At 33.7% G+C, this 13808-nt stretch overlaps 1 protein-coding gene across 2 annotated transcripts in view; it reads right to left on the bottom strand.

Moving 5' to 3' along the window:
* The window catches only part of LOC106871068 (discoidin domain-containing receptor 2), a 187781-nt gene that overhangs the window by 25106 nt on the left and 148867 nt on the right, over positions 1-13808 (bottom strand). Inside the window, exons 7-8 of one of the 2 annotated variants that reach the window (XM_052972844.2) lie at positions 9750-9878; positions 6916-7344 (exon numbers count right to left, since the gene is read on the bottom strand). In XM_052972844.2, coding sequence (XP_052828804.1) covers positions 6916-7344; positions 9750-9878 — 558 coding nt within the window. The remainder of the gene's footprint in view (positions 1-6915; positions 7345-9749; positions 9879-13808) is intronic. The other variant, XM_052972854.2, reaches the window with a different exon arrangement.

The following is a 13808-nucleotide window of genomic DNA, read 5'->3' as shown; positions in this document are numbered from 1 at the left end:
ACAGACACATAATACTGAGGAACAAGCACACATATACAATAATGAATGGAATGCTAAGATGAGTCTAACACAAAAATGAGCAAACAGACTACAAACCAAAATTATATATATATATATATATATATATATATATATATATATACACACACACACATATATATCTACACATACATATGCATATACTATATATATATATATATATATATGCATATATACATACATACATATATATATATATATATATATATATACACACACACACACATATATATATATACATACATACACACACACATATACATACATATATATAAACATGTATATATACATATATACATACATATATATATACATGCATACGCATATATATATACATGTATACATACATATGTGCATATATATACATGTAAACATACATGCATACATATATATATACACACAAGTATACATATATATTCATGTACATATGTATATATACATATACACACACATACAAACATATATATATATATATATACATGTATACATATATATATATATATATATATACATGTATACACATGCATATATACATACACACACATATATACACATATATATACATATGCATATATAGATATACATAAATACATATATATACATATATATACATATATATATACATACATGCATATATAGATATACATAAATACATACATACATATATATGAATATACATACATACATATAAATATATATATATACATACATACATATGTATATACATACATATATACATACATATGTATATACATATATATGCATATATACATATATATATATACATATATATACACATACATATATATATATACATATATATACATACATATATATACATACATATATACATATATACACACACACACACATATATATACATACATATACATATATTCATATATATACATATATATATTCATATATATATAAACATATATACACATATATATATATACATATATATATACACATACATATATGTATGTGTATATACACACACACACACACACATATATAAATACATATATATATATATATATATATATATATATATATATTCAATTTGAGGTTAAATAAACCTCATTAAGGGATGGTAACATCCAATGAATTACATATATGCATATATATATATACACATACACATGCATATATATATATATATATATATATATATTTCTACATACATAAATATATACATATACACACACACATATGTATGTATATGTACATATATATATACACATGTGTGTGTATATATTATACACATATATATACATGCATTTGTGTTTTTATATATATATATATATATATATATATACACACACACACACACGCACATGTATATACATGTATGCATATATGTGTATTTGTAGACCACACACACATATATATGAAAGAACAACAACAACAGGCAGATATGTAGACAGTGACAGATTGACAGGCAACAGATGATCTATGCAATTGACAACATGTATGAGAAAAAAAAAATGAAACAGAAAGGGAAAGATGAATGTGAGGTTCTTTTTGAAAAATTGTTTTAAATTCTTTAGAAAGTCCCACTCTAAAGTAATGTATACATCATTAGAAAGATGACTATTACTATTTATAGATGTTAGTGATGTAGAATTGATATTTAATGATTAAATTCTACTTCTTCACATTATATGACTTTAAAATATTCATCTTTATGATTTTCTATTTGTAATTGCCATACACAAAATGTTAAAATGAGGATAATGATGATGAAAAAAAAAAAAAAAAAATGATAAGTGAATTATAGTAATAAAATGTTTTTATCTGAAAGGGAGAAAATGTGGCTTTTACCTAAAGATAAAGAAACTCTGTGTAATCATCATTTCTCTAGAACGTAACAATAACTAACAGAATTATACAGTTGTAACATATTTGGTCAAATTTATTTTGTTTTCCTTAGTCTACCATAATTTTTTCAATTATTTTTGTTTATATTTATTTATATATATATATATATATATATATATATATATATATATACATTTTCATGTACATATCTATGGATGAGTGTGTTTTTTTTGTAAATGTATCTATACATATATGTATATAAGTTAAATAAGATTTGAGTAAAAATCTTGTAGTATGTTATGTAAAGCTTGTCCACAGTTATTGGCTATCTGACATCATCATACAGTGGAAATACTCTTGTTATGGATTATACATCAGGGGAATACCATAAAGTTTATATAAATAGATAAATGATAGAAAATGGAATGAACAATATTCTACATTCAAAATCAATACAATTGTTTCTACACATTTTTACACTTGTAGTAGATTGGTAAGATGTGTAACCATTATCATCCATCCAAGGTGTAAAATTCACCTCCTCAGGTTATTGTTTAAACAAAGAAACGGTTGATAAGCACAGGAATGGTCAGTCTTTATCACTTTATTCTCTCAGAGCTGAAATTAATTCTTGATTCTGTTTTGCATTTTCTTTAGCGTGATTTATGCACCATTTAAGTGTGCCAGCGTTGCCTTACTGGCACTTGTGCCAGTGGCATGTTAGAAAATCATTCGAGCAAGGTCATTGCCAGTGCTGCTGGACTAGCTCCTGTGCAGGTGGCACGTAAGAAACACCATTTTGAGCATGGCCGTTGCCAGTACCATGTGACTGGCCCCCGTGTCGGTGGCACGTAAAAGCACCTACTACATTCTCGGAGTGGTTGGCGTTAGGAAGGGCATCCAGCTGTAGAAACTCTGCCAGATCAGATTGGAGCCTGGTGCAGCCATCTGGTTCATCAGTCTTCAGTCAAATCGTCCAACCCATGCCAGCATGGAAAGCAAAAGTTAAACGATGGTGATGATGATAATCTGACCATCATGATAGAATTGTATTTTATAGCCAGCCTGACCCCACCATTTTTTGCCTATTTCTTTATTTTGCATTTTGATTATAATTGCATTTTGTCTGTCAGTATATCTATGAGTTTAGTTTTGTCTGTAAACTGCTGAAAATAACACACAGCTTTGGGTATGCATTCTCACACTAAGTGAAATATCAGCAAGATCTAACGAAAGTCTCATTTAAACAATCACTAGAGGAGTTGCATTTTATACTTTGGAAGGATGATAATGGTTACACAACATCACACCACTGTAATATGAGTGTAAAAATGTGTCGAAACAATTGTAGTAATTTTAAATAATGTTGTTCATTCCATTTTCCATTGTTTATTTTAGATATATATATATATATATATGTGTACACACACATACCCTTAAAATATGAGTGAGTGAAAGAGAGTGTATGTGTTAGAAAATGCATATTTTATAGCTTCATTTTGAAATTGCAACTAGTTAATATTTATTATTAACATTACTATTTGATATATATTAATTTCTCAAATTTAAAGTAATAAAATATATGCTTGGCGACTAAAATAATTATATGAAAGACCATTTTTTAAACAGCTATTAAGCATGTTTCAAAGACATGTTGTTATTCTTGACAAAAAGAACTTAAAATGTAATTAGTCTTTGTTCAATTATGAAATACTGAACAGACATAGAAAGCTTATAAAAATAATAAATTTCAATTCCATTATATTTTATTTTAAAAATTGTTAATTTGTTTCTCATAGCAACCAATTTATCAGGTCGTTCATGCAGTATGATTTGAAAAAGGTCAACAAAATTGCACATTACATTTTACATCCCCAATGAGTTGTAACTAACTGTATTATTTATGTTTGCATTTCCTGGCCTTTAAAATGTTTTCTTCCATCAATGTAACACCATGAAAACAATGAAGTGTTCATTGGTTCAGTCACAGCATGTTAAATCTGAGACATGCTGTGTGATATTACAGACACCGATGAGGGTAATGTTTCAAACAGCAATAATAAAAGCATACAAACATTAACCACCATTTGAAACACTGATATTTTACTCTTACATAATCCAAGGAAATGCATTTGAATGAGTCAGCACTTCATTTCAACTGCAACATGACAACATTTGGTGCAATGCAATAAAGTGAGAAGGGGCAGGAAAACAAAATAGAAGCAGCTAAGTTTTCTTTTTAAACTATTGAGAGCAGTTCAAATTAAAGCAAATGCTTTCAAATCAAGTCTGAATTCTCAATATTTCACTTAAATAACAATTTAATTACAGACTTGAGTAGTTCATTAAATGCCAGCAAATGATTGAGGAACTTTAAGTCATTTGAATCCATACAACAATGATAAAATTAATTCAATTTTAGAACACTACACTCAGTAGATAAAAACATAATTTGAAAGCTCTGTCATTAAAATATCAAAATATTATCTTAAAAAATACAATATCATTGGGATAAATTTCTTCACTAATATTAACAGCAAACTGTTTAGAACTAATACATGGCTGCTTGATATTTAGATACACCAATGAAAGCATGAATGAAATAAGAGGATAGAGTGATGGACAACCAACTGCTTGAATATCAGAATATATTCAGAAAAGCAGGTGAATATTCAGAATAAAAAAAAAAAGATCAACCAGCAAAATTTTGTCCATGAATACTGTTGTTGCATAGTAGCATACTGAATGTATTATTTTAAATGGAAAAAATTTGCTAAGCAATTCATATCTGTATAGTTAAATTGCAAATTGTTTTAAGTTCAATGTAATTTTTTTTTTTTTGTAAGCTTTACAATTTTTCTAGCAATAATAGCTTAAAATTTAGAACTCAGAATTGCCTGGATTTTCTTGTCAGGTAAACTCTTTAATCATCATCATCATTTAACGTCCACTTTGCATGCTAGCATGGGTTGGACGATTTGACTGAGGATTGGTGAACCAGAAGGCTGCACCAGGCTCCAATATGATCTGGCAGAGTTTCTACAGCTGGATGCCCTTCATAACGCCAACCACTCCGAGAGTGTAGTGGGTGCTTTTACAAGCCACCGGCATGAGGACCAGTCAGGCAGTACTGGCTACGGCCATGCTCAAGTGGTGCTTTTTACATGCCACCTGCACAGGAGCCAGTCCAGTGGCATTGGCAACAACCTTGCTCAAATGATTTTTCATGTGCCAGTAAGGCGATGCAGGTAACGATCATGGTCAAATGGTGATAAAGTGAAATTCACCAAACAAAAATAAAGACATTACAGTCATAAACCTATGATATTAATGTTCAGATATTCTTTTAAATTATCCTTACAATTAAATCTAGCTATATGTTTACTGTGTTACAGAACACAGAACTGTACAAACAAGAAAGAGGAGAAAAAGAGTACTCTAGGTATAAGAGTTTTACTTCATTTATTATAACCCCTAAAAACTTCATTGCCATTACTCTAAGTCTCATGTTCCCAATCTTTGGATAGTCACCCCTCTAAGATAGCATGTCAGCAGGAGTTTAATAGGCTGTCTTGGTTCAAGTCATCTTGCACATACAATAGTCAACCAGTCAGCTTTGGTATTGTGTCTTATGGTGTGAACTGAGTGTTTCACACTATCACTGGTACCTTAAATCTAGGTAAGCTCTGATACAGAAAAGGGAGAACATTTTAGTCCTCACATAGAATAAGCTCTCAAGAGCTAGTGTCACCACAAAATGCACCAAATAGTCTGTGTTAAGTGGCTAATGACAGGAAGGGCCTTCAGCTGTAGAGGACGTGCCAAAATGGGACGTATGAGCAAGATGTGGCTACCTGTCAAGGAGGGCAGTAACTTTGCATAAGCACTGATATAAGGTAGAGAAGACTCTATAATCCTCTTGACATAGGACAACTTCTCAAGTGCCAGTGGTACTGTGAAACACTCAGTTCACACCATAAGACACAATACCAAACCTGACCGGTTGACTGTTATATGTGCAAGATGACTTGAACCAAGACAGTCTATTAAACTCCTGCTGGCATGGAAAAATGGACATAAAATGATTATGCGCACACACACACACACACATACATATATATATATAATTGATTGATTATCTTCTGACCAATAAAAGTCAATAAGCAAATGAAATGTCACCAGTTTCACAATGAATCATTATCTACTTTTATTTTATTTTATTTATTTTCACTAATCTTTACACAGAGAAAATAATAAGGCTTGGAGATTAGGAGATTCTCGTTTCTTTTATATATTCATTCCAATAGGATTAGCATCTAGTTTAGTAAATCCAATTGAAAGGGAAGGTATTTTATCAGAAAAGTCTCTTGAATTTACAAATATTATCTATTTGAGAAAGCTGATTTCAAACTGTGTGTGAATGTGCACGCACATGTTTAAGGGTGTGTGTGTGTGTCTAAAAATCCTAAATCCTTGATCTAAGCCTATAAATTGAGGCAAAATGAGAACCAATTCACGAAGTGTTGAGTAGTAATAAACAGAATATTCAAATCCTTGCTGGAAATCAAATAGTAGGGTTCTAAGTAGATTTGATGCTCTGAGAATTATTAAATTAGAACAGCAATAAGCTTTTAACTTAAGTAATTATAGCTTCTTAAAAATACTAAAAAATAGTATTTCAACAAAATAAGGTAAATATTAATCCAGATTCCACAGAGTTCTCTAAGAATACGAGCCTAATTTATCTAAGTTTAGTTTATTTGTTTAAATTAATTCCTAAAGGAAAATTCTCAAAATTATTATTTCAGAAATGAAAACTAATATCTTAATGGCTTTTTCAAAACAAGATCCTCGATTTTCCTTTTCTAATAATTGCCTATCATCTCATCTTTAAATTCAATTTTTGCTTGCTTTTATTTGAAAAACTGGAAATCTTTATTGATTATTTGCTCCCTGATGCTTTTAATAATAAAATGTTATACCTACTTAAGTTTAAGAGACCCCAAAATAAGTAGCAGGAAGTAGGAGTGGAGGAGGTTTCCAAATACTTGCCTGAAGAATCAGGGGTGGGAGGCAAATCAGGTAGTTTCCTCCCCTGAATGCTATCTTTAGGTTCCAGGTAATTTCCGCTGCCACTTCCTTTGGAACACAGTTTATCTGCACTGCCAGCACACATTTCTCGATCAGAGTCCATATCATCTGTTGCTACACTGTTGTACATGTTACCATGGGAAAGCTTACCATTGGTGCAACCACCTCTGAGGTCGCTAAGGTTTATAGTCACATGCCTATCGCCAAGGACGACTGGTTTCTGACAAGGCTGGTTGTTGTTATGTTTGGATCGCCGATGCCGCACCACAATTATTACAGCCACAATGAACAGAATAATTATGAGGGCAGCGAGAGCACCAATTATAATTCCAACATAGCTATCGTCCATGGCCTTTGGAGGTTTATGTTGACGATCATTGCGAGAATGTTCTAGAAGGAAAAACATGCACAAGAAAAAAATATAGATAAGTAAATGACTTTAAAAAAATATAAACAACAATTCATTTTTTTTTTTTAAAGATTTGGTCTTTTAAGAAAAGTCCCAAACTAAAGCCTCTTTGCTTGATTCAATTCGTCAAGAAGGGATGATTGGAACAAGTTCCATAAAGACAGTTCTCAAACAGATCTAATCCAGTGAAGGAGATCCAGAGACTAGAGTCGTGAACATAGCAGACATTTCCTAAATAAGGCAAAGCAAACTTTAAATTACATTTTTCAAAACTTATGGAGAAAGAAAACAACAATGTGAATATGTTTAAGCAGTAGTTTTTTTTTTTTTTTTAAAGAGATAGAGAAAAATGTGCTGTGACCATATTCTGTTAACTGTCAATTGTTAAGTTCTCTTGAAAAACCAGATCAATAAATGTGTGTGTATATGTGTGAGTGTGAGTGTTTCAAAGTCAGAGAAAAATGAATTTACATATTATACTTACAAAAGTCTTTGTGGCTGCCTATAATATATCACTTAGACAAAATAAATCTTTATTTCATCTTGGTGTAATAAAGGAATCAACCCAGATACAATAATAAAAACAATAAAACAAAATAAAACAACAGTACCACAACAAAAAATTGTATACCCTCCACCACAATGAAAGATGACAAAAATAATTTGATATTTTATAATTTTATTGGAAGAAGGGCTGACAGGCAAAATAAAATGAATTCCAACTTATGGAAAAAAGTTTTCTCCAATCTTTAGCTAAACTGGAATTAATACATTAAAACTTTGTGTGTTAAATTTATTACTGATTAAATTTACTTCAGCTTTCTACTGCACAAGGATTTCCTCTTGAAGCTGCTTTGATATGGCCTCAATCATCCTTCATCCAATTTCTACATTGATTATTATCTATAAAGACACCAGGGGTATTTGATAGCCTCTTACCTGTGGTACTATGTAAGCATGCAGTGTGTTACATGGTCAAGTTGTCAGGTGCTAAACTTGCAACCCCATCATGTTCCACTCTTTGAGAAAAGTTAAAGGTCACCCAATAGCAATAAGAATAACAGCTATCGAAGTGGTGGTGTAGGCCTGTCAATGCCTCTCATGCACTGAAACAAAACATCAAGTTGAACCTTGACAGCATCTCTCCACAATCGGACAAGTCTGTCATAATTTCAATACTGCTGTGCTTTGAATACAGGTAAATACTGTGGAGATTAAACTTATGATTTTCTTTTCCCCCGTACCAATCAAGCTCAATAAATAGATATCTATACACATGATTCAGTCCATAAATAGTTTCATTGGATGTTTACTATTCTACTGCTGTTTCTTCGCCACTGAGGATAAAGATTATCCATTTAGAGATTGCATGAAACCATTGTATAGATTTAAATACTAACAAAATATATCTTTAATTTATCTTATAGTCAGGAAAGAAGGCACTGTTAACCCAAGAACTGGGTTGATTTGAGGCTATGATAGGAGATGCTTGCCCAAGGTACCATGCAGTGGGATTGAACCTAGTGCCATTGCATAGTGGATTTTACAACTACATGGCCATACCTGCATCACTTTGGCCTAATAAGTTGATTCTAATATCAGCTATTCACAGAATGTCGATTTGTAACTGATATAATAGATAACATACATTTTTTTTTAGGGTGGGGGAGATAAGCCTATACTTGACCGAAACAAGTCTAGTATTGGATTGGTATTTATATTGTCAACATCAGAATTTCCTGATCATATCTTGTGAAAATAATGTACACTTCCACACACACACGCACACACACACACACAAAAACTGTAATCACTTTTGAATATACTCTAACCTATTTAAAAACAAAAAAAATACCCCAAAAAAATCAACAATCTATTAGGTAACTTTTATTTCAACTTCAGTAAAATTCACAATAAAACATATTTAAAAATAAATGAAAGAAATTGGACAGTTACTTGGAGAGTCTAGTAAATTTAATTGCCTAGGGAAAGAATCTAACATTTCAAACTGTTGTCCTTCATTGAAGAATGAAGGGAAGTGTTACTGCTCTGGCTGCAGGCTAGTAGTTTCCATGGTTTCTAGATTTTATCATGGGAATGACTATGCCAGTTTGTATAAGAGTACAAGGTACCCATTTGAAATAATTAGAAAATGTTGGCAGCCATTTTAACTCTGAAAGGCATATCATAATGCAATATATATATCATTCAAGTTAGTAATATATACTATTTAAGGAATGAATTTTTATCTATGCCCACCCCAATGTAGCATCTCGCAGGATGCAGGAAAACTGACATAAATGGTAAAAAAAAAAAGAAGCTTATATGTATCTTTTAAAAAATAATAAATAAAAGAATTAAAAAGCACAGAAGATATTTTACTTACCATGATCATTGCCTCCACGAGTTGATTCTGTTGGAAAAAGAATATCTATACTTCTAGTAGTAGTTTCTACTGCCTGTGAATGTGTTGTTGAAGGTGGTAGTTCATCGGAAAAATTGCCTTCTAGTTTTGCTGGAGAAAAGTGATTGAAAAAGAAAAGGAAAAATGAAAATATATTAAATAACAAATTATATAGTGTAAAAAAAAAATCTTTAGGTCTTTTCTCTGTGTATGTGTGTATCTGTATAACTGTCACATGTAACAGAATTAGCACTATGAGCATCCATAGAATAAATTCTTTCAAATACTTGGACAGTTCCTTAAAAGGAATTGATAGCTTTTCTTTAGGATGGTGACAAAATTAGCAACAGAAGATGATTTTGTGAAAGAATGGCAACCAGAGAAAGAATGAGGTGGAAAAAGTGAAAAGAGCTGAATAAAGGACAGTGAAGTGTCATATCGTATAACAAAACATGAGGGTGAAAGGATGTGACAAGGCTGGAGAGAAATAAGGTGAGGATACTCTGCTGGTTGCGTAATGTTAGTGTATATGAACAACATAATGAACCAAGAGATTAACAGGATATGAAAGAAATCAGACATAATGTGTGAGAAAGAAGACTGAGCTGCTACAAATATGTGATGCATTTGCAAAAGGTTAATTTGCTAAAGAAATGCTGAGTCATCAAGTTTGGGAATCTGTAGTACAGTAAGACTGAAAATGGTATCTCAAGAAGTCAGGCTGATTTCAAGGAAACGACAAAAGACCCCAAAAGTGGAAATGCTAAGCTACAGAAGAGACATCTGAGCCATGCAAGCAGAAATAAGTGACGTAAACAATGACAATGATGATGATGATATATATGAATTTGGAGTTCTTGTCCTTCTAGACAGGTCAAGGTGTCACATTTCACTTAAATGTGGCATAGTTTCAACAGCTGGATACCCTACCTATCACCAAACATGTTACAAAATGAATAAGGAGCATTTTCATGGCACCAGGACAAGTTGCAGATGCCTTCAGCCTTGCAATGTAAAAGAGGTTCTCACTGCTCTGCATTACCTTTGTTTGTAGAAGGTAATGTCACTAACAGAGCAGATTGAAGAGTGACTGACTGCAGGAGAAAAAAGAACAAAGATGAAATACGGAAAAAACAAGAGTATAAGGTGGGAGATAGTGCTAAAAGGAGTAATGGAAGAAACAGTATTGATAGGGTGTGATGAAAGATAGTGAGTGATTGGTAGTCATAGAAATTGTCAGTGACAAAAGCGTATCTGATAGATGCCAATAATGAGTAACTTGAAAGAGAGGGAGCAGAAGCTAGCAATACAGAATAATGCTAATGAGTATGAAAGGGTATGACTAATAAGTAGTCAAAATGGCAATACTAAAGAGACTGATGGACACCTAGGGTGAGGCTGGGGCAGTGTTTAATATCAAATGCAAACCCTCTTTAATCAGGCATTATGATAGGGGAAAGACGCTTATGATGGCTGAATGTTTGCAAGAGAGAGAGAGGGAAATGGGTGCATCAGATGTAATCAGATCAAACACAATCCCTCAATACTCAAGCATCATGATGTATATATGTTTGTATGTGCATGTGTGTATCTATGCATATAATCATTTTGCTAGTAAGAGTGACAGCAAGTGGTGAATGGTGAGAAATAGAGATAGAGTAAATGCTGATAAAACAGAGAAGTGTGTGTGTGTGTGTGTGGTATGGCAATGAAAGGAAGGTAATATTAACTGATAAGAGAAGTGATGGATGTTAAATGAGAAGTGATCAGAAGGACAGGAAAGTGATGGCGAGCAGTACAGGTGTACAGAAGAGATGAATCAGATACTAAAAAGTCCAAAGCAATCCTTCATTACTCAAACGTACCAAAGGCATGGCTTTGTGGTTAGGAAATTTGCTTCTCAATCACATGGTCTTAGGTTTAGACCCACTGCATGACCAGCTTCTTCTACTACAGCCCTGAGTAAATTTGATAGATAAGAATTTCCTGGATAGCTATAGGCATAAGAACATCTTTAATAGACACTCAGTGAATGTTTCTTACAGCTGCTGCCTCAGTATGAAAAATATTATTACACATAAATCACATCAGGCACCTACTCCAAAATATAACTGTAGAGACACAGACACTTGCCCACTCAACTAGTCTTGGTGGTTTATGAAGTTGAGATCACCTAAGTTGAATGAAATTATAATACACAAAAGGAATATATTGGTCTATGTGAAAGTGACTTTATAAAAAGATATGCCAACCACAGGTTTTCTTTCTGATATGTAGATAAGGAAATCACTAAGTGAGCTAGCCATATCTGGCATTTGAAGGCCAACAATACCCTACAAACCATCAAGTGGAGCATTGTAGTATGATGCATTCCATACACTAATTGCTCAAGGAAATGCAGGCTTGGTAATAGCTGAAAGAATTCATATCTTTTTTAAATCTAAGAATTCCACTGACCTATTGAATTCTAGATCCAAAATGTTCACTAAATGCAAGCATCTGGATAAGTTTCCATGATAAAATTAGAGAATACCTCTCTCTCTAGATTAAGCAGAGAGTCTCACAAATATTAACCTTTCCCTGTCAACTCAATCACACCAAACTATGCTAATTCCTATTCTAACAAATCAAAAGGACAGAACTCTTTTCTTCCTTCCTTCCATACGTTTTTGTTTGGTTCCTTTTAATTTACTTTTCTTCTGTTCTTTCTTGAATTTTCTCAGAGAGCAGCCATTTGTATTTTGAGCCTGAATGATTGATAATACACAATGTGCTATACTAGCTCATCTGACTATCATACTATCAGAAGTATGAAACATAGTTGCTCACACTTAAATATTTAAATCCTCTGTGTGTATGTGTATGAAACTATTAGTAGTTCATATTTAAATACTGTGTACACAGAGACACACACATTTATATATATGACCATAGGAATGAGAATGGGCCCCAACTATGTGAACCTGTTCATTGGCTACATTGAGTCCCAAATATTCTCAAGTTTCAATGGTCCCACTCCCAAACTATATGATCATTGTATTGATGACTGTATCAGTGCGACCTCACTCTCCTGCGAACTAGACATCTTCCTCTCTTTTGTCCAATCTTTCCATACTGCCCTTGCCAGAGCATGTTCCGTGGACCGTGCATCTGCCCCACCATCATCCGTCTCCCCTCACCTACCACTCCTCCACCCTTCCAATGCACCATTCTCTGAGCCACCTGGCAACACCAGTCTGACCCTTCCACTTCACATATCTTCCGCAACCGACCTCTCCCCTCCTTCAAACGAGCCCACAACCTATGTGACCTCCTGGTTCACAGTTTCTTCCCTAACCCAACCTCCCAACCCAGCTCGTTACCCTACTTCTGCCCACACTGCCGCATTTGCCCTTACCTCTCCAACACCACCATCCACACTGGCACCCATCATCGACCCTATCATATCACTGACTCTTTCACCTGCACTTCTAGCAACGTCATCTACTGCATCTCCTGCTCTCTCTGTCCTTCTCTGTACATTGATCAAACGGGATGCCACATGGCTGACCATTTGCAGAACACCTCTGAGATATCAGACTCAGCAATGACACCCCGGTCTCGTGCCATTTCTGCTCTACCAGTCATTCTTTACAACACCTGTCTGTGTTCAGATTGTCCTTGCACAGGGGCCATTCAGACTCCCGTCTTCACTGTGAACAGGAATTAATCTTCTCTCTTTGCTCCTTTGTGCCACATGGGCTCAACTCTCCTCCCCACTTCATCTAACCCCCTCCTCTCTTCCTCCCTTCACTCCTACCCACCTCTCCTTTCTTGCTCTGACATCTACTTCCTCTCTTCACTCCTACCCACATGCCCCACCCCACCCTTGCTTCTCCCACACCTCAATACTACCACACACCACCATACCACACCACCCTGCACACACTAGCACTGACCACTTCCCAGCACCCACACCATCATTCACACACGCACATGTCAAGGTTACCAGCCCTTATGCACACGCACATACACATGCACGCACACCTTCGTTTTGGGATC

The sequence above is a fragment of the Octopus bimaculoides genome, chromosome 1 (assembly GCF_046866305.1).
Source record: "Octopus bimaculoides isolate indiv1 chromosome 1, ASM4686630v1, whole genome shotgun sequence".
NCBI lineage: Eukaryota > Metazoa > Mollusca > Cephalopoda > Octopoda > Octopodidae > Octopus > Octopus bimaculoides.
Note: the sequence above shows the minus strand (reverse complement) of the source record. Positions and strands in the feature narration are given on the sequence as shown.